The 26,304-nt window shown below is 37.4% G+C and overlaps 1 protein-coding gene across 14 annotated transcripts in view; it reads left to right on the plus strand.

Annotated features, from left to right (window-relative positions):
• Positions 1-26,304, plus strand: part of CDC14A (cell division cycle 14A) — a 168,902-nt gene that overhangs the window by 35,730 nt on the left and 106,868 nt on the right. For 13 of the 14 annotated variants that reach the window (XR_010841853.1, XM_067040718.1, XM_067040697.1 and 10 more), the window contains one exon: positions 22,857-22,936. The exons of the other annotated variant lie outside the window; for it this stretch is intronic. Coding sequence is in view for 11 of the 13 variants with exons in the window: in XM_067040718.1 (XP_066896819.1) it covers positions 22,857-22,936 (80 nt within the window). In the remaining 2 variants the exon portion in view is untranslated. The remainder of the gene's footprint in view (positions 1-22,856; positions 22,937-26,304) is intronic. 14 annotated transcript variants of the gene reach the window in all.

Consider the following 26,304-nt stretch of genomic DNA (forward strand, 5'->3'; position numbering starts at 1 on the left):
CCCCGCCTAACATAGTTGTGGTGAGGACTGAAGGAGGTCATGCTCATGAAGGTGTCAGGGCAGTGCCTGGCATTTTAAGCACTTAGGAATGGCTGGTGCTCTAGGCAGGAAAGTTGTGTGGCCTTCCAAATCATTTTCTGAGCCATTGTCTTACTTCCCCTGAAGAGCTGAAGGCTGCTTGCCTCTTTTTCTCTGCTTGTCTTCCCTCCTTTCCATCCCATTTCACACTTAGATCCTTCCTTGACTCAGTAACACTCAGAAGGTTGTTAATGTGATGATTGCTTAGGATAATTCACTGGAAGGTGTGAAGGTGTGTGTATGAGTTTTTTTTCCCCCTCCTAGGATGTTATCTGCATTCTAAAGGAAGAACCTGTCTAAAGCAAATGAATTTCTCATTTTTGAGGTGTGTATTCAGGTATTCGTTAGTTCAGTGAGTATTTATTTAGCTCACATGAGCTCGACTCAGCATTGTGGTGGGCTCTGGGAAATAAAATAAAATTTTTTTAAACAAGAAAGAAAGAAAAAGAGAAGAAAGAATGAATGCCTAGCTTTAAAATAGGGGAACAGATGAGCAACAAGTAACTTGGGAAAAGTGTGTAGTAATAAGTGCCAAATTTGGATAAAAATTCATTCAGCACTGTTTTTCCAGGCCTTGTCATACATGAGGTCTTGTTCTAGGAGTTGAGGATACTAAGGTGAATAGCTCCCTGCCTTCTGGTGTCGGTGTTGGGGGACCAGGGTCAAACCTGGAGAGATTTGAGAGGGATCAAGGATGACCAACCCCAGCAGGCCAAGTTGGGAAGGGAATATCAGATGGGATATCCATGGCATGGAGGGGAGGATGCTTTTTGGGGAGGATAGGAGGGGTTGGGAAGTGATTAAATTATTATTCTTTTATTTTTATTTTATTTTTATTTTTTAGTTTTGCGGGACGTGGGCCTCTCACTGTTGTGGCCTCTCCCGTTGCGGAGCACAGGCTCCGGACGCACAGGCTCAGTGGCCATGGCTCATGGGCCCAGCCGCTCCGTGGCATGTGGGATCCTCCCAGACCGGGGCACGAACCTGTGTGCCCTGCATCGGCAGGCAGACTCTCAACCACTGCACCACCAGGGAAGCCCTGATTAAATTATTTTAAACGTCTAGTTTGAAAAGAGGATAATTTAATGAATTTAATCTAACAAATTGGCATAACCACATTATAGAAGAAAAGTAGGAAGTTTCTCTTGTAATTATATCTCTCTAAGTTTGAACTATTTACTTAGGTATAATTGCAGTGTAGTTTTGTGAACCTTTTTTCACTTGGCCTACATATGTTTTGCATTTTTACTACCTACGTGACCAAATAATATTCCCTTTAGAGTACATACCATTGCTTAACATTTTAGATTCTTTTCAAAATTTTTTATAATGTGACAACTTTCTGCATTGTAAATGCTTCTTTTTGTGGATTTTTTTCTTTAGATTGCCAGAAGTGTGATTAATAGATTAAAAAAAATCAGCATAACTTTAGGCTCTTGGAGTATATTACCATATTTAAGCCAATTTCCACTAAATTTGGTATCATGTGGATTCTTCAGTGTTATATACCTTTGCATAATGGGGATAAACACTAAAGATTTAAAAATTTACTTGATGGGGCTCGGGGAGGGAAGGATTGGGAGTTTGGGAATTGCAGATGCAAACTAGTATATATAGGACAGATAAACAACACGGTCCTACTGTATAGCACAGGGAACTCTATTCAATATACTGTGATAAACCATAATGGAAAAGAATATGAAAAAGAATATATATGTATAAATGAACCACTTTGCTGTACAGCAGAAATTAACACGTTGTAAGTCAACTATACTTCAGTAAAATAAAAAAACATAAAAATTTAATTGGTGAAAATATTTCATTGTTTTACTATCATTTTTTAATGATTTAAAAATGATTATGATTTAATGATTTAATTTAATAAAACTACAAGAATAATCAACTAGGTACTAATCATTTTTTAATGATTAGAACCTAGGTTGATTATTCTTGTAGTTTTATTTGTAGGTTTATTAACTTTTTGAATAGCTGTGTTTTTTAAATTTGTTTACTGTATTTGGACCATTAAAAGTTGAAAAGTGACTATCAGTCTCTTTCCTTTAAAAAAAGAAGTCATTTCCCTGTGTCTAATTTGTATCAATAGATGTAGACCCCTAGAAATCACATCCACCAGTCCAAGCTTCTGTAAGAAACTAGGAAGTTCGTATACCTTAAGTTCTGTTACTTATCAAAATGCTGTATTAATAAGTACTTCTGTGTGGTTGAATACAAAGATGGTTAATTGGAACTGCTGATAATGGACTTATTGATTATTTAACACTGAGTGGTTTACTGAATTTTACAAACAATTATATTTGTGACAGTATTATTTAAAAGTGGTTAACGTGTGTGTGTTTAAATCATTGGAAAATAGTGAACGAGGCCAACTGACTCTGAATTTGTTTTTGTCTTATTTCTGACTCACAGTTCACCCATAAATTGCAATTTCAGAACTGCTTTACATTATCATTAAAAAAACTATAGGTTAAACAAATGTTATTTAAAAATGTAGGTAAAATTATCAAGAAAATAGTTGGTTCAAAATAATAAAGGTGTTTACCTTAAATATTTATTAAAATAGTAATAAAGTGGATGTCAGCTACCAGTGTTCTGTCAACCTCTGTGGCTTCTTGGTACACCTACCAGGTAGCGTTTGCTTCTGCTTATAGAAATTGTGGAGAGGAAGGGAGGAGTGGCTTATGGCTGGGGCAGGGCAATTTCCTGTTTGCAGTTCCTTCCTTTTATAGCTTGATAGGCAAGAATGCTAGTGCCTGCAAGTGGGCCAGAGAGGCTTTTATCCTCGCAGGCTTGCATTTTTGGTGTCTTTAAGCAGGTCAGTCTCCCTAAAATCATACAACATTTTCAATTTCAAACTCTTTGAATTTGGAAATTCTGTTAATCTTCTGCATATGGATAGAGCGATATTATCTTTTTAAACTCTTCTTGCCTGTTTCATTTAGCTGTGGGCTAGAGAAAACAGCTGTTTGCTTTTCACTTGTGGAAGGTTTGTTTCTCAAGTTCTTTTCAGTCTTTTTTTTCCCCCTTCTCCTGCTAACAAGTTTCCTCTGTGCTGTAAACACACACACACAGACACACACAGACACACACAGACACACACACTGTATTTAGGACAGTATATTTCAAGGGTGATACTGTGTCTGCTCACACAGTTTTGAATCTCATTAGTAGCCTTGAAAAGGCATATACTTTCTATGTGAATGCCTTGAAGAGGCATATACTTTCTATGTGAAAAGCTTATGTCCGTTTGTTTCATTTCCATGCTGAATTAAGGGGATGTACTTTTTTAAAAAAAATTTATTTTTGGCTGCATTGGGTCTTCCTTGCTGCACGCGGGCTTTCTCCAGTTGCGATGAGCGGGGTCTACTCCTTGTTGCGGCGCGCAGGCTTCTCGTTGCGGTGGCCTCTCCTGTTGTGGAGCACGGCGCTCCAGAGCGCAGGCTCAGTAGTTGTGGCGCACGGGCTTAGTTGTTCCGCGGCACGCGGTATCTTCCCGGACCAGGGCTCGAATCCGTGTCTCCCGCCTTGGCAGGCGGACTCCCAACAACTGCGCCCCCAGGGAAGCCAGGGATGTACTTACTTAATGCTCGGAATGGGAAATTTCGTTTTGTTCCTCACAGCAGCCCCAGCATCTAGAACAGTGTCTGATGCATCCTAAGTGCTCAATGAATACTTGCATGAATGACCGAATGTTTAATTGATAAATAAACATTAGTAACATTGATAAACACATTGATAAATAAGTTATCTTCCACGATTCTTGAAAGTTTGATATGGGCTAATTAAAAAGCTGAAGTGCTTAAAAATAAATTAGGAAGTCAGTACTAATTATAGAAATAACAACAAGAATCACAGTGTTTTGAGGCATTACTTTTTTAAATTTACGGAGTAAAATAAGGTGTTTTAAATAGCTCTCTAAAATTTTAGAACTGAAATGGACTTTGTTAATATATATAAACATTTAAAATCAGTATTATGGATGATAGTCTTCATTTTAGCCCCAGCATTATTTCTGTTTTTCTCAGTAGGGGAAAATCCTTATTTATGCATATAAGTAGTTGTTTAAAAATGTCAATCACTTTTTTAACAGTTGTCCTTGTACTCTCCATATACTTTTCAATAAGAACTAATTCAAATGCTCAAAAAAAACAAAAAAGAATACTGGAAAAATTTTCAATCAGTTGCATTAAAAAAATTTAACTGTATTCATTTTTTATGGAAAAAAATTAGAAAAGAGACACTGAAAGCCCTGAAGACATTATTCATTATCATCATGTGACTTGGTGCTAAAAAACCCCCAAAAGACTCACTTTTGCAGAACCACTGAAGTATCTCTGTAAGAAACTGACTAGAAAAAAAGAATCCTGCTCCAGTCCTGCTTTCTCAGATGGAGAATCTGAGACCAGACAGGTCAAGTGTCTTGCCCAGGGTCAAATCCAGTTAGTGAAAGAGAGAGACTAGAACTCTCCGCCAAGTTCCCAGTTGGAGGTATATCCACCCACAGTGCATAGCTGAGCAGTGCTAGTCTCGTAATAATACTGTGTCTAAACCACAATATTCTGCAGAAGATTCAAAACAGCATGTAGTGTGAAAGGGTAGGATGTTCCAGTTGGAAAGCAATGCTTCCAATACACTGGTCTTGCAGTTTCTCTTCCAGGCAGCATCTAAGCTTTAATTCTGGCTGATGGAGCTAACACCCAAATAAGTTTGTGTAGCAACCAGGTGAAATGGCAGTTTTCCTCACATTCGCCTCAGTGATGTCTATGGATGTCCTAAAGTGGTTCTAAGTATCAGGAGTGATAGAAAAACAGGAGAACCAAGGAGTGACATGAAGTAGTTTATCTTAGAACTGGGTTTTCCAAGCTTTTTTCACTATAATCCACAGTAAGAAACATATTTTACATTGCAGCTTAGTTCACCTACTCATACACACACACACACACACACACACACACACACACACACACAGAGACATGCACATACCATTCACATGAATAATTGAAACAAAAGGTTCATGAAACAATTTTTACCTTAAAATGGGTGAGGTATACTGACATTTTATATCCTGTCCTATTTTTAAAAGAAAAGTCTTTATCCGTTAAATTGATTTTGCTGCTCACAGCCATTGGAGAATCTGCTTGCTGTGCTTAGATCTGAAGTGTATTTGCATGTTTTTTAGGGCATCGATTTTGACACTGAACATGCAGGTGATTGTTTGGCCCATCTGGGTTAGTCTACAATTAACTCAAACAGCTTAAGTAAATTTCAAAGTGTCCTGAACTCCTCAGAGGTGCCTCTCTCTAAATATCAAGATGTACAGCTGGCTCCCACATGATTTTCATTCATTTGCTACTTGATTATTAGAAAAAGCTGAGTTTGTTTTAAGCCCTCGAATAACACAGTTTATCTTTGCACATCGCCCTTCCATTTAAATCACTATGTTTTCCTCAAACTCCTCTCCTACACATCCCCTTCTTCCTGGCAGCCCAAATGTGCATTTATTCATTTGGGGACAACCTTGAATGAGAAACGCCTGTGCTTGGGTCAGCACTAGGGGCCCTGAGGACCCGTGCTGAGCCTGCCTCTGGGTCTGTTATGTGAGTGCCTGTCCAATTTAGTTTCTAAATTTGTGCTCATGATGTGTAATGCCCTATTGACCTCACGACATCTAATCTTAAACCTTAGGTTTGTAAGGGTTTTTGAATGCATACTTTTAATCTGTGTAAATTTTATTTCAAGTCTTTTTTTTTCTATTTGACATAGTGAATAAAATAGTGGCCTTTTCCCCATTATGGACAGTGAACTAATAACTGAAAAGCCCTCTCCATATGTACTTTCTGAAATTTTAAATAAAGCAGGAGCTAACTGCAGCTCCGTTGAGGTTGCTGCGTGTTGAGTTATTCCTAAGACTCTTAGTGCCCCAAATATAGTCACCACGGCAATAAACTCAGACCGTGCCCATGCTGGCTACTACATCCCATGTCAGCGCCACTCTGCCCCTGCATCTTTCTTAGTTCTCTCCTTCACTGTGCCTCTGCCTCAGCCTTGCTTCCTGGTGTCCACCCCCCCCCACCTTCCATAATAAATGCTTATAGGGCTTCTGAATTTTTGTTATAGAAAACCAGGCTCTTATGATGAGAACCTAAAGCGAGGGATGTAGTTAGTCAGCAGATTCACGGTTAAAGTAAATAGTTGGGCTAGGTAAGTGTAAGTTCAATATCTCTGAAAGAGATATTTAGAGTTGCTGTAGTACCAGAGAATTATTTAATAGGGGAGTAACATTTGTGGTTCATAGTTTCAAATTAAGGAGCAGACAGACAAGCCTTTCCGTGTGAAGATACATACTGTAGGATGAATCAGACTTTAAAGTTCTTTCATGAGTGGGTGTGTGAATCAATTAGTGGGGCCTACTTTGGGAAATTTGTAAATTGATTGAAAAAAAAAAACCCCATAATTCCTTTCTCAGAGAAACTTTCTGATGTTTTTTTCCGTAATTGGTCCAGTCTCCTCTCCTCTCCTCCCAACTGTTTATTTTGTCATTTCTTATTATCTGACCCAGAACCTGGCTTAATTATAGCTTTTCTCACCTTGTAATGAATTACTTGTGATATAATCCACTAGAACGAGCTCTTTGCTATTACTTGCTTTGCCATCTCTCTCCTTCTAGAATGAGCTCCTTGAGTAGAGGAATGACTGTTACTCACATTTATATCCTCAGTACCTAACATAGTGCCTGTCTGTGTTGTTTTAAGGAATAAGGAATGAACAAGATAGGAGACAGCCATGGAGGGAATTCAGATTCCCAAGGTGACTGATCTTGTGTTAACAGTGTGTGAGAAATAATGCAGACAGACTCCAAGCTCGAGGTCTTCATCACACCACTCCTACCCCCAGGTCCTGCAGTTGACTTCTGTAACCCAGGTATCAGCTGCAGTGCTTTCAATTTGAAATCCACTGCTTATTAAAACTTATGGGAATGGACCCATCCCGTACAACGAATTTAGGGTTATGCTGTAACTCTCTTAATAGCGTTACAGGGTATTGTCTGTCTTGGAGTTGGGAAAACCTTAAATCCTATTAGTTTGAATGTGGTATGGTATTATGTTCCCTTCAGAAATGTCTGAAATTTGGAGAAAATTCTCAGTGTCTGTAAGGGAATTGTAGTTTCGGCAGCAAGCTGCATATTTTGCCAGGAGCCAAATTTTAAGTTTTATTGTCTTTCTGGAAACACATCTGTGAAATAATGGAAATAGTGACAAAATGTGCTTAATATTTTAAAACAGCTTACTTGTCTCCAAGTCAGATATTTGAATTAAAAAACAACAACTTGGGCTTCCCTGGTGGCGCAGTGGTTGAGAGTCCGCCTGCCGATGCAGGGCACACGGGTTCGTGCCCCGGTCCGGGAAGATCCCACATGCCGCGGAGCGGCTGGGCCCATGAGCCATGGCCGCTGAGCCTGCGCGTCCGGAGCCTGTGCTCCGCAATGGGAGAGGCCACAACAGTGAGAGGCCCACGTACCGAAAAAAAAAAAAAAAAAAAAAAAAAAAAAAAAAAAAAAAAAAACAACTTTTAGAATATCCTGACATCGGGCTATGACATTATTAACACGAAGTTTAAAAAATATTTTAGATATTAAATTTTATGTATGTGTACTGGCTGATGACAGTATTTTACTTCTGAATTCATGGAAGAGGAAGTTAGATTTTAGTTGTTGATTAAGATCATTCTATTACAGTTAAAAATTGGGGGATTTACCCAGAATGTGGGCAAGTGGATTTCCTTGATAAACTTTATCTTAACCTTTTTTTTTTTTTTTTTTTTTTTTTTAAGGAACAGTAGTTGACCTAGACCTTGAGTTTAACACAAAGATTACAGGGTGAGATGGTGGTGGGAGTGTCTACTCTAGCAATCCAGAGAGTAATTTCTCCCATGAAGAACTGCTCCAGAGGAGCTGTATACAGTGATTCTCCCCCAAGTTACAAAAATAGACCTTAGATAGGCTCTCCCCTCATCCTGCCTGCCCACCCGTACCCTTCCCTCCTCTTCTGCCTCATTGTACTAGGAGACCTAGAGAAATTAAGGAACTGTCACAAGAGGCAGAACAGGGAGGGACAAGAACCCCCTATATCATTGGCATTCCATTTCTTCCCCTCTTCGTTAGCAGCACCCCCTGTTCAGGTAGACACCCATAGCCAAGTTAACACCATGTATGAAGTAACCAGTTACCTCTTTTCTCACACTTTGCTCTTGGCTTTCCTTTATGCCTGTTACTCATTCACATTCCTTGCTATCTCTGTGTAGCTCTCCATCTTCATCTTTTTCTTTCCCTACTATTTCCATCTCTTTTTCCTTCCTCTGTTTCTGGTCACATTTCTCCTGTTGCTCTGTTCCCTCCCTTTTGCCCCTTCTTCTGTCTTAATTGGCTGGTATATAGAATAACAATACTGTAATAATTGGAATTTTTTGGTTACGTGTAACAGAAACTGGCTCTGACTTGCTCAAGCTCAAAACTTTAGAATGAATTTCCTTGTAGTTTAGTCGAAAGAGGGAAGTAGAGGGCTCCTGTAGCCTTCACTGATTAATAAAAACTTTATTCATTTTAATGGGAAATAGCCTTTCCCTCTCCCCTTCTATCTGGTTCATTTGTTCATTCTGTCATTGAGCAAATAATTATTGAGCAGCTGTGCCAGAAACTCTTCTAGGCTCTAAGGATATAACAATGAATGAGAGATATAAAAATCCCTGTCCTCATAGAGCTTATATTCTGCTGGGGGAGACAAACAAAGAAATAAAAGGTCAGTGATAATGGCTTTGTGGTGGTGTGCTAGTGTTTGGCTAGTTCAGATTGGAAGTTCAGAAAAGCTGTCTTTGAGGTGATAACAGTTAAGCTGATAAAGAGGAAGAACATTCTAGGCAGAGGTAATAGCAAGTACAAAGGCTTTAAGGTGGGCATGAACTTATGTATGACTGAGGAACCAAGAGAAAGCCGATGTGGCTGGAGCACAGGGGGTGAAAAGGCTGATGTAGTGTTGAGGTGTGAGGTCTCTACCAGTGCTTGTGTGTGAGGGGAAGAGTTTGGATTTTATCCTCCATGACTTGGGAAGCTGTTAGAGAGTTGAAATGATCTGATTTGCACTTAAAAGGACTTTTAAAACTCATCTTTTAGAAACCTACTCAAAGCTCTCCATGATGCCAGTTATCTCTGGGTTTCAAATTTCTTTTATGCTACTATGCCATGATGGTCTGAGTATTTACGTGTCTGCCTCCCCTGTCATCTTCATTTTTATATCCCTAAAATATAGCTCAGTGTCTACAAGCAGACAGTGAAAGAAGAGGTGCATTTGTCACGTCACATGGTTGTCACGGGCATTGGCAAAGCCTATTGTGCCATTGGAATTTCATTGAGAATGGAGACCTCCTTTCTTGTATTAACTATCACTTAAAGCTAAGGGAATAATATTTGTAGTACTGTGATGTAGTTCAGGTACTGAGCCTTCTGACTTCTATAAGAATAACATTTCTAATATTGGTCCTCAACTATAATTATGTATCAGACATACCTGTGGGCCTGACCTGTCATATCTGGCAAATCAGAATCTCAGCGGGGGAGAAGCCAAGATATCTATATCTTGGAATATTTGAATATTTTTCAAATATTCAAATATTTGAATATTTGAAGTTGTGATCCCCTGGCTTGGAAGATCTGAAGTAGCATACAAAGGATGCTCCATGAGGTCAGGAATATATTTGCCTGTTCTTACATACTATCCATGGTGCCTGGTACCAGCAACTGCTGTATGAAGAAATTAATTACCTGTGTGTAGAACTTTGGAGAGTTCTCTGCTCATCTCCGTTTCCTTTCTTCTTCCTCTTCCTAATTTTCCTTACTATGAGTAAATCTGCAATGCAAGTCTTTTTTTTTTTTTTTTGCAATGCAAGTCTTGATGCTGATGAAAAGATGGTGGTGAGAAGTTGCTGGCCAGGGGTGAAGGGGGTGTTTTCTGGAAGTAGTGAGGTCTACCTGCAGTAGTAAGCTGGAATGAGAGGGAAATTTTCAGTAGCTGCAGGGAAGGTGGGTGGACTTCTATATATTACATATTGGGTATGTATGCGATAGATAGATCTGTGGGTTGGATTTAAATTATTTTTATTTAAGTTGAAGTTTCCTTCATTTGTTTCAGTTCTACTGTTTGTGAAATTAGTAAACTAAAGTATTTAGGGAACGTGGTTACTTCTTAAAAAAAGTATATATATTTAAGAATGATAAACCATATTATGTTCTTGTAGGATACATCTGTCATGTGGCTTCTATTTGAACAGTTTGGGATAATGCACAGTAAAATTGCCACTGAATCGTTTCTGCAAACACCTGCCTGTGGGCAAAGCTCTTGTTTCTCTGCTTTCTCTAAGCAACAACTCTTTGTAAATACTGGAAGAGAACAGCCAGTTCCTCGTTTGTGTTCATTGTTGGCTTTCTATTCTTGAGTCAATTCAAAGAACAGTAGCTTACAAGTTACTATGAGATTCTAGATCTGAGATTTAGTTCACATGCTGTGTGGCTTCTGTCTTAGAAGTTTGCAAATTGAAAAAGCATAAGGTGACTATATTCAAAAAGGAAAAAGCTTTTTTGTTTTTGGTCCCTCAGGTGCATGCTCTACTTACGAACATGAATACAATGGATTGTCTGGTCTACCTCCTTCCCTCCTAGGAAACCTTAGGCAGCTGTAAGTGCCTTAAGTCATCAGAAGCGAGCCACACTTTTGTCTTATGGAGCCTGGGTTGGGTTCCATACCTGGCAAGTTTGGCCATATTCCTCTTGTGTGTGTCCAGAAAGTTTTTGACCTTTCTCATTCGTTTTTCTTCCAATTATTTTGCTCTATTTACATTGAGAAAATCTTTTTCCTCTCATATTTGCCCTACCTCCCATTGCCTCAGATTTGAAATTAGTCCTAACCATAATGCCAAATACTGAGGAAAGCTATGCATTTTGAAGTGGAATTAAATGTAATAAAGTACCAGTCAGACATCTGAAATAATTCAAGGTTCACTTTAGAGTCATTGTAAACATGTTCATTGATCTCATGTTTTTCTAACCTAGCCTTTCCTCAAGTACTAGCATTGAGAGAAAATAATTTAAAAAGCAAACATACTTATTTAATTTAATTATTTTGTTTTAGTTTTTGAAATAATGTTTTCTACTACATTTTATTTCAGATATCTGATTTCAATGATAATATGGAATATATTATCATTTTTGCACTAGGCTACAAGACTAACAACCATAAGATTTTATCTTTGGGAAACTGTTTCTAGAAATCTAAATATTAGCTTTTGGAATAGAATTCAAATAAGCTTTTGGAATAGAATTCATTTGCAAGTTAAGGGCTTTCTGTAATTGGTCATAGGTGTTAAGAGGATTTAAACACCGATTCTTGGTCTATTACAGTGGATCTATCATCTGCATCTTCATAGTAAATGAAGTTATGGTTCTTGCCTTCTAAGCTTGATCGAATTCAGTCCTTGGTTTAAAGAACTACTCTTCTCATTATTTTTTTTTACTTTTCTTTCTTAATTTGAAAGGTTTTATGAAATAAATCTCATATTATACCCAGAATTAAACAGTGAATGTCAGTATGAGGAGTTTTTAATATGAAACCATTTCGTTTGAGAGTATATATTATTCAGGTGGTATTCTGGAGTGAGTCTATTTTTGTGCTTTATGCAGAGACTGCCTTCTGATGATGAATGATAGGTGATATACAAGGTTATGTTTATCTGTGTGTTGTAACATAACAGCCCTGTACTCAGCTTATGTGAGACTAGGGACTCAGGTTTTCTTGGGACCAAATATTTTCTCCTTTTCCCCTTTAAAGGTGTCCCTTTAGACTTCTGTGTGCTGAGAATATTGGCTTAGTGTTTCCTTGGTTTGCTTAACAAGGGGCTGGACTAGTTCAATGAGATACAACCAGCTCAGCAATATCTGTTTTGGGACATGAGCTCTCCTCAGGCAGGAGAAGGCTGTGGTACTGAGAAACTACTAGCAAGAGATGTATATTTGTCATGGCTATAGCTGTCAGTTCTGGAAGGACATCTTTTCAGGCTGATTATGAAAGTTCTGTTTCCCGTCAAATTAGATGGAAAGATACACATGGCTGATGTTGTCTGCAATTTTCCTAAATTACCCATCAAAGAGCTACCAGTTGTTTCACTCTAATTACACCCATGAGAGTGATGGAGAGAGGATTTCTATTTTAAACTAATTCTCACATAAAGTCCGCTGCCTACTCACTGAATATCAAATCCCAAATTCAAATTCAAATGTGAAGTGACAACACATGAGAGTATTACAGAGCAGACATCACCTTAACCAAAAAGCACAGTCATTTCTAGACCTTGTTCTGAAAAGGATGCCAGATGATTTTTAAGTATTTTGGGGGCAGAAGTAAGTGATGGAGATAGAGACCTAACATGAGGTTCTGCCTTTCTTCTATAATTAGTGTTGCCTCCATATTTTTTAAGCAGATGCATTGTCTAACACTCTGCAGGCCTTGTAATCTGTGGTTTATAATAGACTCAAAACTTGAAGAACAGGAAGAATGACTTTCTTTAACAATGTGTTCAAAGACTCAAGATGCATTCATTCTTGTTCTGTTTTAATTAGACCAGTAGAATAAACTTAAAATAGACTGAATAATGCAAGTTATTTTAACTATACAGTTGTGTTTCTGGTTTGTAATTAGTCTTACCTATCTGATTTGTGATTGTTTAACACTGAATATTTTTATTTCTGTAAGCAGTTAGAACAAAAGTAGAATCAGCTGTGCGTTTGGGAAATGTTTGCCTTTTTCCTATTTTAAAATTTTATTTTAAAGTTGAAAGCGGATATTGTTTTCTCAGTCTCTGGTTATAATGGGAGGAAATGATAAAGAAGAAAAATGTTGCTAAAAATAAAAAATTAAGCACTTTATTTGTGCTTGTGTATGACAGTTAAGACTTAATGCTGTCTTCAGGAAAAAGCAGTTTATAAATTGAGTGCCCTGACACTTAAGAAGTCTGAGAACCAAGTCTTGGGAGGCAAGGAAGAGACTTTAAAAGTTTTGTTTCAGCTCTTTGCAGTTTCTCACCTCATCATGTGTTTTTATAGATGTTCATTCCATGGACTTATGTGGTTTATGTTTTGTAGATAACTGGTAATTGCTCTCCTCTCCTAAAAACAAACCCAACCTGGTAATCTTATTCTTTAGTTCCTGAGAAGTTCACATAAGGAAAAATAAGTACATCAGCTCTCTTCTGGTTACTTTGTTAGAGAGAACTGTGGGCCACATCAGCGATCTTCTGATATTTTGACAATGGGTTGATAAAACAGGAACCAGTGCATTTATTTTGTGGATGTTGATACTAAGGCACCAGGAGACTCAGGAGACCCTTTGAACAGGCAAAACTGAGAGTAGGATCGATATCTGTATGTTAAAATGAGAGGGTTGAACTAAATGACGGTCTGTATCTTGCACCTTTGGTATATAGCAATCATGAGGGATGTTTACATCCTCATGTTTTGATGTTTATATGTATAGGCAGGCTTTAGGGCTAAGGTGTCAGAAGTAATAGCATTTGTGGATCCTGATTCACATGGATACACGTGGTGAAAAGGAGAAGAAAAAAATATTTTGGGATCAAAGTTTATCGTTTTATCACATAAAACGCTCTCTTTCTCTCCACTGTTTTCTCCTGCAGCCGTCAAACATTTTTTGAGTGTGTGCTGTGTGCCAGGCACAGAGGTGAATCTTGTAGATACAGAGGAGATAGAAATCCTGCTCTCAGAGTTACAAGCCTAGCCAGGGAGATAGACTAAAATAACCACAGAAACGTGTGATGACAAACAAGGGTAAGAGTTTGAAGGAGAAGGGCAGGGAGCTTTGAGAACATAAGGCAGGGGCCTGATCCCATCAAGTTGCCAAAGAAGGCTGCCCTGCCAAAGAGACTTAGAGCTGTGGTGCCAATGAAGAGGAGCAGGAAGCCATCTAAATGCTACCAAGCTACAAGGAAAACTCAGGTGCAGCCCCCTTTAGAGCCTTGCTCTCAATAGCTTTTTTTTTTTTTTTTTTGTGGTACGCGGGCCTCTCACTGTGTGGCCTCTCCCGTTGCAGAGCACAGGCTCCAGACGCACAGGCTCAGTGGCCATGGCTCACGGGCCCAGCTGCTCTGCGGCATGTGGGATCTTCCCGGACCGGGGCACGAACCCATGTCCCCTGCATCGGCAGGTGGATTCTCAACAACTGCGCCACCAGGGAAGCCCTCAATAGCTTTAAGTACCATAATGACATTGCAGACTTTTCCTTGTGTCCTTGTATGTGTGCAGGTTCCTATGCAGATTATAAGCATTAAGTAAATACATGCTGGTCTTTGGTGACTGTGTTCTGTTCCACTTCTTGCTTCCTGCCTTTTATCACGTTTTGGGAGTGGCCGAGTGTTGCTTCAGAACAGACACCGGAAGTGGGAGAGTGAATGTCTGGGTCGGGTAGCCTGCCTTGGCTCTCGAAATACTTTCTGTAAGCTTATACAGATCATTTGATCTTGTGCCCCTATGTTTGAAATCAGTTTCTTTCTTACTTTCTCTTTTAGCACACCATTGAAGTATTGTCTCTAAGTACATAGGTTGATGCTTTCATATAACTGGGATCAGAAAGTTAATTTCACTAGGTCCTCTGGGCATTACCCCTAAAGTTGTAGTGACACATTTAAAGAATCTCATTCACTAATTATTAAATGAGCTGAATTAACCCTTTAGGGCAGGTGCACTCCTTGTATCTTACCAGGTTATTGTAGTTATTCACTAAACATATACATATTTACTGAGCATCTACAAACGAGGCTTTGTAAGGCTTATAGAAGTATGGAGCACTTGGTTACTGCACTTAAGGATCTTCCTACTTTAGCATAAAGGAAAATAATTGCAATGGAGTTGTGAGGGGCCCATCTGGAAGTGGACTGGAGGGCCTGTTGGAGCTAGACTGCCTGACTCCACTGCACCCTAGCTTTGTGGCCTTCAGGCAACGGGTTCTCTGCATTTCACAAGTAAAATGGAAATTGTGATTGTGAGGATTAATGAGCCAAATTATGTAAAGTGCTTAGAATAGTGCCTGGCACATAGTATGTACTATATAACTTTTTGTTTTTATTATTATCATCATTATCACGGTCACTATCACTCTTATGGTCAAGCCTAAAGGTAAGGGGAAGGGTTTCTGAACTAAAGAAGAAAGACATCATGGAGGTGGTATTTGAGTTAGGTCTCAAATGAAACAGGAAGAATTTTAATAGGCAGAGAGGGTATGGAGAGGATTCCAAGAAACCTCAGGTGCTAGAAAGTATCACCTATGATTAGGGAATGGTGAGGAGTCCAGGCTAGCGGATGAAGTTCTTTCAAGAAACAATGACAAATTCACCTGGAAAGGTGGATTAGGACCTTATCTTGGTGAAGAGTTGGCAGTCTGGCTGGGCTTTTTGAGCAGGATTGAGTCTCTCAGAGCCCTGCTCTAGAATTCCTGGAGTAGGCAGGAAATGGAGGCTGAGAGAAATGGTGTGAGTCTTAGCATGTGGTGATAGGGCTTGAAAAAAGGTGATGATGATAGTAATGAAAAAAAAGGTCAAGTGCATCTCTGCTGGAGAACTAATGAAACTTAAAAATTCAGGGCCCCTCACATGCTCAGAATCCTAGTGGTGGTTTTGTAAAATTTGAAAAGCTATTTGTATCCTTTGCTTCTTTCTCTAAATGGTATGTTTCAGTCCCCCAAACCTGGTTCCACGCCATAATTGAAAGAGACTGTGGAGAAAGAATCAGTCAGTATATTGATTTGATGAGGGTAGATCGAGTGAAGCAGAGAGGCCAGAGTTAAAGACGACTTGCGAGATTTTGTCTGGGTGATGGGGAGGAACCTGATAGGAAAGGGGGATGATGGGAGAAGCCAATTAGGGAGCAGTGGTTTCAAACCGAGCGAGTGTTCTAGATTGGTTAGCTTCACCAGGGAAAGAACATTTTCTTTTCTTCAAACCTCTGCCCATCCCTATCCTCAATTGCTGTCTCACAAGTGTGATAAATTTAAGTTACATAGGGGCTGGAGAAAGGGGTCCAAAGATGACTGCTAATTAGTGGGCTAGAACCCAAAGCACATGTCTTAGGGACATCTTTGTAATGTCTACATTTAGTACTCTGTGTATGCTAAGCCTAGTTTTCTGAAACCTTTAAAGAAAGTCTCTCCTTTTTTGGTATATCTTTGGTATAGATTCTTCTATATTCAGTAAATTTTAGTGCTTCTAGACTATTTTCAAGTTATAACATCTGTTTTCTGGAAACTCCTATTTTGAAGAAATTTAATTGACTCAGAAGTGGTTGGTAATGCTGATTTCATAGCTGTCATGTCAGTGTTCCTATGGCAGTACCTGACTGGGAAAGGCTGTTCTCAGCATTTGTTACCTCTTTCATAAACAAGTAAAATATTAAATAACAGGAAATCAAAAGCCAAAATTGAAGAATACTCTCTCAGATGGCCAAATAGAATCTTCAAGAGTATTTTTACTTTCCAGATCACAAAATATAAATATAATTGACATAGGGGCTCAGACTTCATTTTTAAATATATTACGGGTGTGTGTTGGCTTTGCCATCAGGCTTTTTGTGGGAAATAATAACACCTAAAAACAAAGCTAAAAACATAGTAAGATCTGAGGCAGATGTCCCCAGGGAAAGACCATTAGCAAATTCATGACTCAGAGTCTGGTTTAGACTTCTATATTAAACCATGTGTTGTTTAAAGAATCATCCCTTGTGTATCAGAGAGATTAAATTATCTGAGTAGAGAAATATAGTTGTAAATTTCAAACTGCTTCTGAAATACACATATATTTTTTGACAGACTTCAAGAATTTAATGACCATAGGATTTAGTTTAAAGAAATGATTTAGAAGTATTTGCAGATTAATTCTAAGGGATTTTAATTTACCTGGTTGGTCTGCTGTTCTGTAAAATTGGTCCAAACTTTATATTTGTTACATTGTTTCTCAATGTGTGGTGTGCAAAACATTTTATTTTACTTTTTTCTTCCACATTTATTGAGATACAATTGACATACAGCATAGTATAAGTTTAACTATTGACATACAACATTGTATAAGTTTAAGGTGTGTAACATAATGATTTGAGTCACATACATCATGAAATATTATCACTATAAGTTTAAGTGAACATCCATCATCTCATATAGATACAAAATTAAAGAAACAGAATTTTTTTATGATGAGAATTCTTAGGATTTACACTCTTAACAACTTTCATATATAACATACAACAGTGCTAACTATATTTTTCATTTTGTACATTACATCCCTAGTACTTATTTATCTTATAACTGGAAGTTTGTACCTTTTGACCACCTTCATCCAATTCCCCCTCCTGTGAGCCCCTATGTCTGGTAACCACAAATCTGATCTCTCTTTCTATGAGTTTATTTGTTTGTTTTTGAGGTATAATACCTACAATACTACGTTAGTTCCTGTTACAGAACATAGTGATTTGGTATTTCTGTACATTTCAGAATTATCAACATGGTAATAGTCTAATTGTGATATGTCACCATTCAAAGATACTGTATAGTTATTGACTATATCCCCCACATGGTGCATTTCATACCCATGACTTATTTATTTTGCATCTGGAAGTTTGTACCTCTTCATCTCCATTACCTATTTCTTTCCTCCCCTCACCCCCCTCACCTCTGGAATCCACTCTGTTTTATGTTTGTTCAATTGTTTTGTTTTTTAGATTTCACATTATAAGTAAAATCATACAGTATTTGTCTTTGTCTATTTCACTTAGGATAATACTCTCTAGGTCCATCCATGTTGTTGCAAGTGGCAACATTTCATTCTTTTTTATGGCTCAGTAACATTCCATTGTGTATTACATCTTCTTTATCTATTCATCTATTGATGGGCACTTGGGTTGCTTGCATATCTTGGCTATTTTTGTAAATAATGCTACAACAAATATAGGGGGGCATATATCTTTTCAAATTCATGTTTTTGTTTTCTTTGAATGAATACACAGGGATGGAATTTCTGGATCCTATGGTAGTTTTATTTTTAATTTTTTGAGGAATCTCCCTACTGTTTTCCATAGCAGCTGTATCAATTTACATTCCCAGTGCAGTGCAGAAGGGTTTTGTTTTCTTCATTTGCTGTTTGTTGTCTTTTTTGATAATAGCCATTCTGACAGGTGTGAGGTGATATCTCATTGGGGTTTTGATTTGCATTTCCCTGTTGGTTAGTGATGTTGGGCATCTTTTCATGTGGCTGTTGGTCATCTGTATGTCTTCTTTGGAAAGAGTCTATTCAGATCCTCTGCCCATTTTTAAATTGAGTTGTTTATTTTTTTGATGTTGAGTTGTATGAGTTCTTTGTATATTTTGGATATTAACCCCTCATCAGATATATCATTTACAAATATCTTCTCCCATTCAGTAGGTGTTCTTTTTGTTTTTCTGATAGTTTCCTTCACTGTGCAAAGCTTCTTAGTTTGATATAGTCCCCTTTATTTTTGCTTTTGTTTCCCTTGCCTGAAGAGACATATCCAGAAAAATATTATTGAGATTGTAGTCAAAGGGAGTACTGCCTATGTTTTCTCCCAGAAGTTTTATGATTTCAAGTCTTATATTTAAGTCTTTAATCCATTTTGAATTAATTTTTGTGCATAGTGTGAGAGAGTAGTCCAGTTTGATTCTTATGCATGTAGCTGTCCAGTTTTTCCAACACCATTTATTGAAGAGGCTGTCTTTCCCACATTGTATATTCTTACCTCCTTTCTTGTAGATTAATTGCCCAATGGCATTTTTCACAGAACTAGAACAAATAATGCTTAACTGTGTATGGAAACACAAAGACTTCAAAATACCAAAACAATCTTGAGAAAGAAGAGCTAGAGGTATCATGCTCCCTGATTTCAAACTATACTACAAAGCTACAGTCATCAAAACAGTATGGTACTGACACAAAAATAGACACATAGATCAACAAAATAGAATAGAGAGCCCAGATATGAACCCACACTTGTATGTGCAATTAATCTTCACAAACATTTTACAGTTTTAAGTGTTATGTATTTTAAAATTCATTTATGTGTAGACTCTGTGGCAAGTGATACTGGTTTTCCATTTATAGCAATGATATAAACCACTTCAGAATACATTGATTTAAGTTAAAAGGGTATGTCTTTAAAGAGAAATGGTAATACTTGGTGCTACGTGTGGTTGCAAAAGTTGATGAACGATTAATTGAAGTTTGGGAAACATTGGCTTATTTGTAAATAATATGTTATACTAGCTTGTAGTACTGTAATTTTAATTAATTGTTAAATAAAAACCTCATAGTCACTTTAATTGGTTGACTCTTACTTAGTTAAAAGTAAGAACATATATGTCAAATGCTGTTCTATTGAGAAGGTTTATAGGACTTCCTGGCAAAGAGTAGGGCAATTTTATAAAAGTCATACTATACTCACTAATTTCAAGGATAAATTGGCATGGCAAACCAAGCACTATGCAAAGGGCTTTTGTTAAATTTTATCAATCAAAAGTTGGGGAAGATTCTTCTGGTTTGGGTTCATATATGCTAATATTTAGTGAGAAGAGTAGACAGTATATTATTTTTTCCCTGAGAAGCAGAAAAGGAAAATCAGGATATTTAGAAGAAGCTTTGAAGTTAATTTTATCCAGAAAGGATTTTTAGAAATATTAGAATATCTGGGAACAAATCTTTGAGTAATAGTTAAATATAGATTTTATTTTTAGAAATAGTACACATTTAACATTTCATAACTGATTTAGTTACTCCACATTTAAAAAGCAAATTAATACACCTTACTACAAAATACAAGAAATGTGGAGATAGTAGAAAATATAAAGTAGAAATTCCTTCTTCTTCCACTAATTTTCCCCCAGCCCTATTCCTTAGGCACAACTACTGTTAACAGTTTGAAGTCACCTAATTTTATTTTATTTATTTATATTTTTGAGTCAGACCTGTGTTCGAATTCTAACTGCATCACAGAGCAGCAGTGCGAGTTTTGGAAGTTCCTTACCTTTCTGAGCTTTAGGTTCCTCAACAGCAAAGGCTTAATGTTGTTTTATTTCCAACCTCTGATCAGGCCTAGTCTGTCTCTCTGTCTCTTTTTAATGGGAAACATATCTAAGAAGACCTGGCATAAGAATCCATGACATTTTTTCTCCTGGAGAAATGGAATTTGGTATTTTAATGACCCCAATGTGCATGCATTCAGTAATACACTCCTTTATTAGAATATTTCACCACCGTCCCAAGTACCTATCATCAGGTTGTAAAAGGACGTTATATTTACCTGTCCCTGGAATCTTCCTGGAATTTAGATGGCCTCTGTTGGGTTTCACTTTGCACTTATTAATAATTTAGCATTGGGATAAAAATAAAAACAAAGACTCTCATCTTACAGTGTGAGAACATGGGTCATGTGTGCTAAGTCATGCAGGTAAGATGAGTAGCAAAACTCAGTGGGGTATCCGGTCTAAAGAGGTCTTTCATGTGGGCTGTTGTGTCCCTGCTGTAGAATGATTGCCTTAGAATTAAAGAGAATTAATGTAATTGCTCCTGAAGAGGGAAATGTATTTTTGCTTTTCAAAGGTGGTTGTATAAGCTTTAATTATCTAATCCAAACACAGGATCTTTCTACAAGCAGCTTTCCCTTTTAGCAGGCATAGTCAGCTTGCAAATACTGCTGCATCTTTAGGTTTGAAAAATCACTGCATCATAACCAACTCTGTTGAGTCTATTATATAACCTACTCATTAGGGAACAACAGATCCTGTTTTAATATTGGTTACTGAAAATGGTCTTTAAAGCTAGGGTTGGTTTACCTGAATTTTTGTAATTATTTGAGCTGCAGCTTGAGATGTGGTTCTCCGTTGGTGGAATCTGTGTCTCATGTCTCGCTCATTCTTTTACTGTGGTTTCATTTTCTGTGCTGTTTTTGTTTCATATTCAATTTGCTTTGTTTGGTGTGTGCTTTATCAGACCTTCTTGTTTACTTGTCACAGGAATATGGAGCTTTCTTAATAAAGTTAGAAGTATCTTTTTATATATTTATTTTAGCTTTCTTTCTTTAGAGAATTGAAGTGTTTTCTAGTCCTGAAATTATTAATAATTAAGTACATGTAATATATTGCTAGTGGACCAGTGTAAAGCTCAAAGAAACTTTGTAAGTAGAGAAGAAAACCCCACTTTTTAAGAACTGGGACTCTGTCATTCTTGTTGAAATGCATAGGGTTTCTTTTCTTTTTTTTTTTTTTTTTTATATCTGTATATCCATAGGAATAACTGATATTTATGGAAAACCATTTTAGTCTACAGTGCCTAGTCAACCATTTCAAAAACTATTTCTCTCTTGTCTTTACAAGCTTATAAATATATATATGCATATATGTATATATACATATATATTATTATATGTATTTATTTATATAAATATATAAAATTATATGTAATATTACTATATGTACTAATGCATAGGGTTTTGATGTTGGAACATATTAAGGAAATAATGTCATTCATTCTAGGTAGAGAGGATTTATGATCAGTGCTCCTGTCTGAGAATTAAAATATTAAATTGCTCTTAGAATAAAACCAACCTCTCCTCATGGTTTGCAGTGCTCTTCACAATCTGAACACTACCCAGCTTTCCCTTCCCCCCCTGCTCTAGCCATACTCATCTCTTCTGTCTGACTCACCAAGCTCTTCCCCCCTCAGGGACCCTGGCCCTTGTTGTTCCTCCTTTCCCTTAGCTGTTCCCATGGCTCTCCTCCTGAATATCCCCAAGAGACCCCTCCCTGACCACATCAAGGTATTAAGTAAGTCTACTCTCTTTCCAATACTCTGCTTATTTCCTTTTCAGCACTTATCTCAGACTGTATTTATTTTTGTTAATTATTTTGTTTTGCCCCACAAATGTAAATTCTATTAAGAGAGGTGCCAGTACCTGATAAAGTGCCTAGCACCTAGTATATAGTCAATAAGTTGATTAAATGGAAGTCTTTTTTGTTTGTTTCTTTATTTAAGATTAGTTTATCATGCTGGACTGGAGGGATTTAAGTATCCTTGACATCAAGAGCCAAGCCAATATGTTTTCCAGTGCTCTTACCTGCATGCATTTCCCCCCATTTCATTGTGATTTTATTGATTGTTTAGAGAGCAATGCGCTTTCCTCAGAGGAGACAGAACTCTGTAGATCTCCCCAGGGTATTGTGCCCTGAGATGTCTTTCAGAATTCACCAGGAACTAAATTACCTCGCAGCAGGTCTTCTAAGAAGGACAGGGAAGTCTGTGTTGGTCTTTGGTGAACACACAGTTCAATAATGGAGGTACAGTTATTCTGCTCCCTAAAGGGAAAACCTTGCCATTGTATCTGTTCAATGTGCCTTGTAAACAGCCCTGGATGGCCCCTTTATGGATTTGCCCTGTGTCTTTAAGCTCTTACTCATCCTTAAGCCAGAGGCTGTTGTTCTGTTTCAAGCTGAAAAGGAAATTTTGGCAGCTTGCTTGCTGTCTAAAGATCAACGTTATCACCATGACAGTTGTCACTTTCAAAGTGGAAGAAGGGAAATGCAAATTTGGTGAGTAATTAAGTTAGTTTTGTGTCATTCTTTGGTGGTGTTCTAAATGTTGCTATTTATTTGTCTTAGGTAATCTATTTAAAGAAGACACCAGAAGAAGCCTACAGAGCACTCCTATCTGGCTCAAATCCCCCCTATCTTCCATTCAGGTATAACTGCTTGTGAGACTTGAGCTATGGCGACTTTGCTAGACAGCTCGCTACTTTAGAATTGGAGAATTGTGTTTTTTAATTGTATGAAGAGTGTGACCATGATATTACATGGAATGAAATGAGACAGTAGTTTTTATTATTTTGTTTTTGTAGAGACCCCCTCCCCCATCTAGTAAGAATAAATTAGCTTTCCCTTTTTAGGAATTAATTTTTTTTCCTTGAATACTTTCTATACCTTGACAGTTTAAGCACAAACAGTGCCTGATTTGTGACCTAATAACCATGTCAAGATTTGTTGGATTTCAATAATCTACATCACTGATTCATCCATTCATTCTTTCATTTAGTGAGCATTGATTGAGCTCTGACCAAATGTCAGGGGCTGGGAATATAGAATAAGAGCCTCAAAGCACCTTCCCAGAAGTACATATTTAATGGGGACCCTAATCACCTGTTTAGCAGACAAATCTAGCTTCCATCCTGAGGAAGCCTGTCTCTCATTACAGTGCTGGAAAAGAATATTTTGTAAGTGTCACCTGAAGAAGATATTTTTAAAATTTCACGTAAACTTGAGCTTATTTAAAGAGTAGAAGGAAATGTACTACTTCTACTTCAGAAGAACTTCCACAACAGTCATCTCTGATAGAGTTGTGAATGATTCTAATATTTTTGCCTTTTTGTTTGTGTGTCCAAATCTACAAGCACATGGATTGCTTATTATTGTTACTAATATCAAAATTACCAACAGTAATGAAGGAAAGGAACAGGAAAGATTGAGGAGGCCTCTTTTGTCTTCATTACTCTCCTGTAAACTCACAGAGGGCAGGTCCCAGTGCCTGCCACTTAAAAGTGCTTTTTGTAAATATTTATTTTAATGAATAAATTAAGACTAAATCCCCTAAAATCCAGAGGATTCCCTCCTCTGTTTCTCAGACCACAAGAGGGAGAGTTATTAGGCACAGGGTGGGTGTCAGGTGAGGAGGAGGAATAGGGACAACAACAGCTAGTATGCTTGATCTTCTCAGTGAAAGCAAGGGGTAAAGTACTGGAATTGGGACAGTGAGAGGAAAATATCCTCAAGCAACCTAGAGGATGAGCTAGTTAGCCATTGAAGGACAGATAAAAGGTTACAGATTATGTAGAAGAGAGTTTTAATGGTGAGGACAAAGCTTGTTTTCTCCCACTTCTAATGGCTTCTATAATTTGAAAGCTCTTTGTACAATTCTATTTTTTAGAAAAGGGTAATTGTTTTCGTTAATTTGGGCTGTTGTAACAAAGTACCATAGACTGGGAGGGTTGTAAACAACAGAAATTTGTTTCTCACAGTTCTGCAGGCTGATCAGGTGCCAGCATGGTCAAGTGGTGGTGAGAGCTCTCTTCAGGGCTGTAGACTGCTTACTTCTCACTGTGTCCTCACATAGTGGAAAGAGGGCAGAAAAACTCTCTGGGGTACCTCTTATAAGGGCACTGATCCCGTTCATGAGGGCTCTACCCTCATGACCTAACTACTTCCCAAGGTCCCACCTCCTAATACCATCCCATTGGGGATTAGGCTTTCAACATATGACTTTTGGGGGGACACAAACTTTTGGCTCATTGCAGTAATAATGATAATATTAATCACTTCCTAAATTCTAAGCACAGTGGTTAAGAGTGCATGATTTGGAGGCAGAGACACTGCCTGGGTTCGAAGGTTCATTCTGCTCTTTTCTATATGTAGTAAGTAAGTATATGTAACTTGGGCAAATTACTTATCCTCTCGGAGCTTCAGCTTCCTTTTCTGTACAATGGCTTCAGAGCTATCCTGGGGATTAAATGAGGTAATGCATGTATCACCGTGCCTGGTGCAGTACCTGATTTTTGTTTTTCTTGTTGTTGTTAGTACTGTTACTATTATTAATAAGAAATAAGGATTATCCACAAGGATATAAATATGGATAGGAAGTATTTCTAACAATCACACTTTCTAGTAGGGGCAGGTAGCTCTATAGGCATGTAATTAATTGTTAAAAAGTTGGGTTTTATAAAAATAGAAGAAAAGATTCTGACAGAAATACGAGAAAGTATCAGACTCATTAAAACTAAACTTTTAAAGGGTTTCTCATGTAGAGGAGGAAAAGTTAGGCATCTGAGTGCCCTACTGGAAAGCCCTGGAAGGGATTGTGTCTGAGGCAACTTCCAACATCCTCTGTGGTAGGAGCCATAGGATCCGTGGTGAGAGAGGGGCCAGCAACTGTGAAGGGATCATAGGTGTACTTTTCCTTGAGACAGTGAGGCCTCATTAAATTTGTTTTTTAAATCAGAAAAATGTTTACAATTTTTTGTTGTTATTTTGAAAACAACACATGTACCTGGGAATTGTAATGCTGTAACATTTGTAAAATTGTAATTCCAGTTAATAGGCCCAGTGGACGTTGTGGCTATTCAGACATTTTAAGTGGAAAATATATATTAATTTTTATGCTTGTGATAGTATCCACTCAGAAGTCGTGGGAGATGTATTTGTTTCACAAGCCAGATGAGCCTTGCTAACCTTAATTGTGAATTTAGATGAAGATACTGGAGAAGGAGAAGGAAAGAATGAATTCTTCCTTTAAGCATAATTATATTTTAGCTTATATGTGATAGATAATTAATTTGTTTCCTGAGAACTAGCATCTTGAATAATTGATAAGATTGGAATGGAAGAAAAGATAGTAAAAAAATTATTACTACTTAACATAGAATTAAATCATAATTGTTATAATTGTAGCTTATTTTTCCAAACTGTTTTTATTTAAATATTTGAAAATATAAATATATTAACATGGTTCAAATATTTTAAAATATATATAGTTTATAGTGAAAACTCTCTCTCCCACCCTTGATTCTTATCTGTCCAGTCCTTTCCAAATAACTTCTGGTATTAGTTTATTCTATATCCTTCTAGAGTTTCTTTATGCATATATAAGCAAATAAAGATGTACAGTCTTATTTTCCCCATTTTATCACAAAATGTAACATACTGTATGTACTATTCTGCATCGTGATTTTTCTTCTCTTAACTCATCTTGGTTATATATTTCCACATCAGTAAATAGAGAGCTTCCTTCCTCATTCTGTCTTACTGCTGTATAATGTACAAGAATGCATTTAATTGGTCTCTGACAGGTAGACATTTAGGTCATTTCCTATCTTTTTAACTGTAGCTTTCTAAGTCACATGGTCTCAAATGTATTTTAGAAGAAAGAAACTGAGACAATACTCTGGAGAATATTGTAGTGTTGTTAGACATAGAAAGTTTCAGTTATTTGTTTACCTGAAAAAAAGAATGCTAAACACAGACATCAGGCATTTTTTCGCCTTAGTTTAGGCACCTATTTCCA

Source organism: Kogia breviceps, chromosome 1, assembly GCF_026419965.1.
Source record: "Kogia breviceps isolate mKogBre1 chromosome 1, mKogBre1 haplotype 1, whole genome shotgun sequence".
In the NCBI taxonomy this organism is placed as follows: domain Eukaryota; kingdom Metazoa; phylum Chordata; class Mammalia; order Artiodactyla; family Physeteridae; genus Kogia; species Kogia breviceps.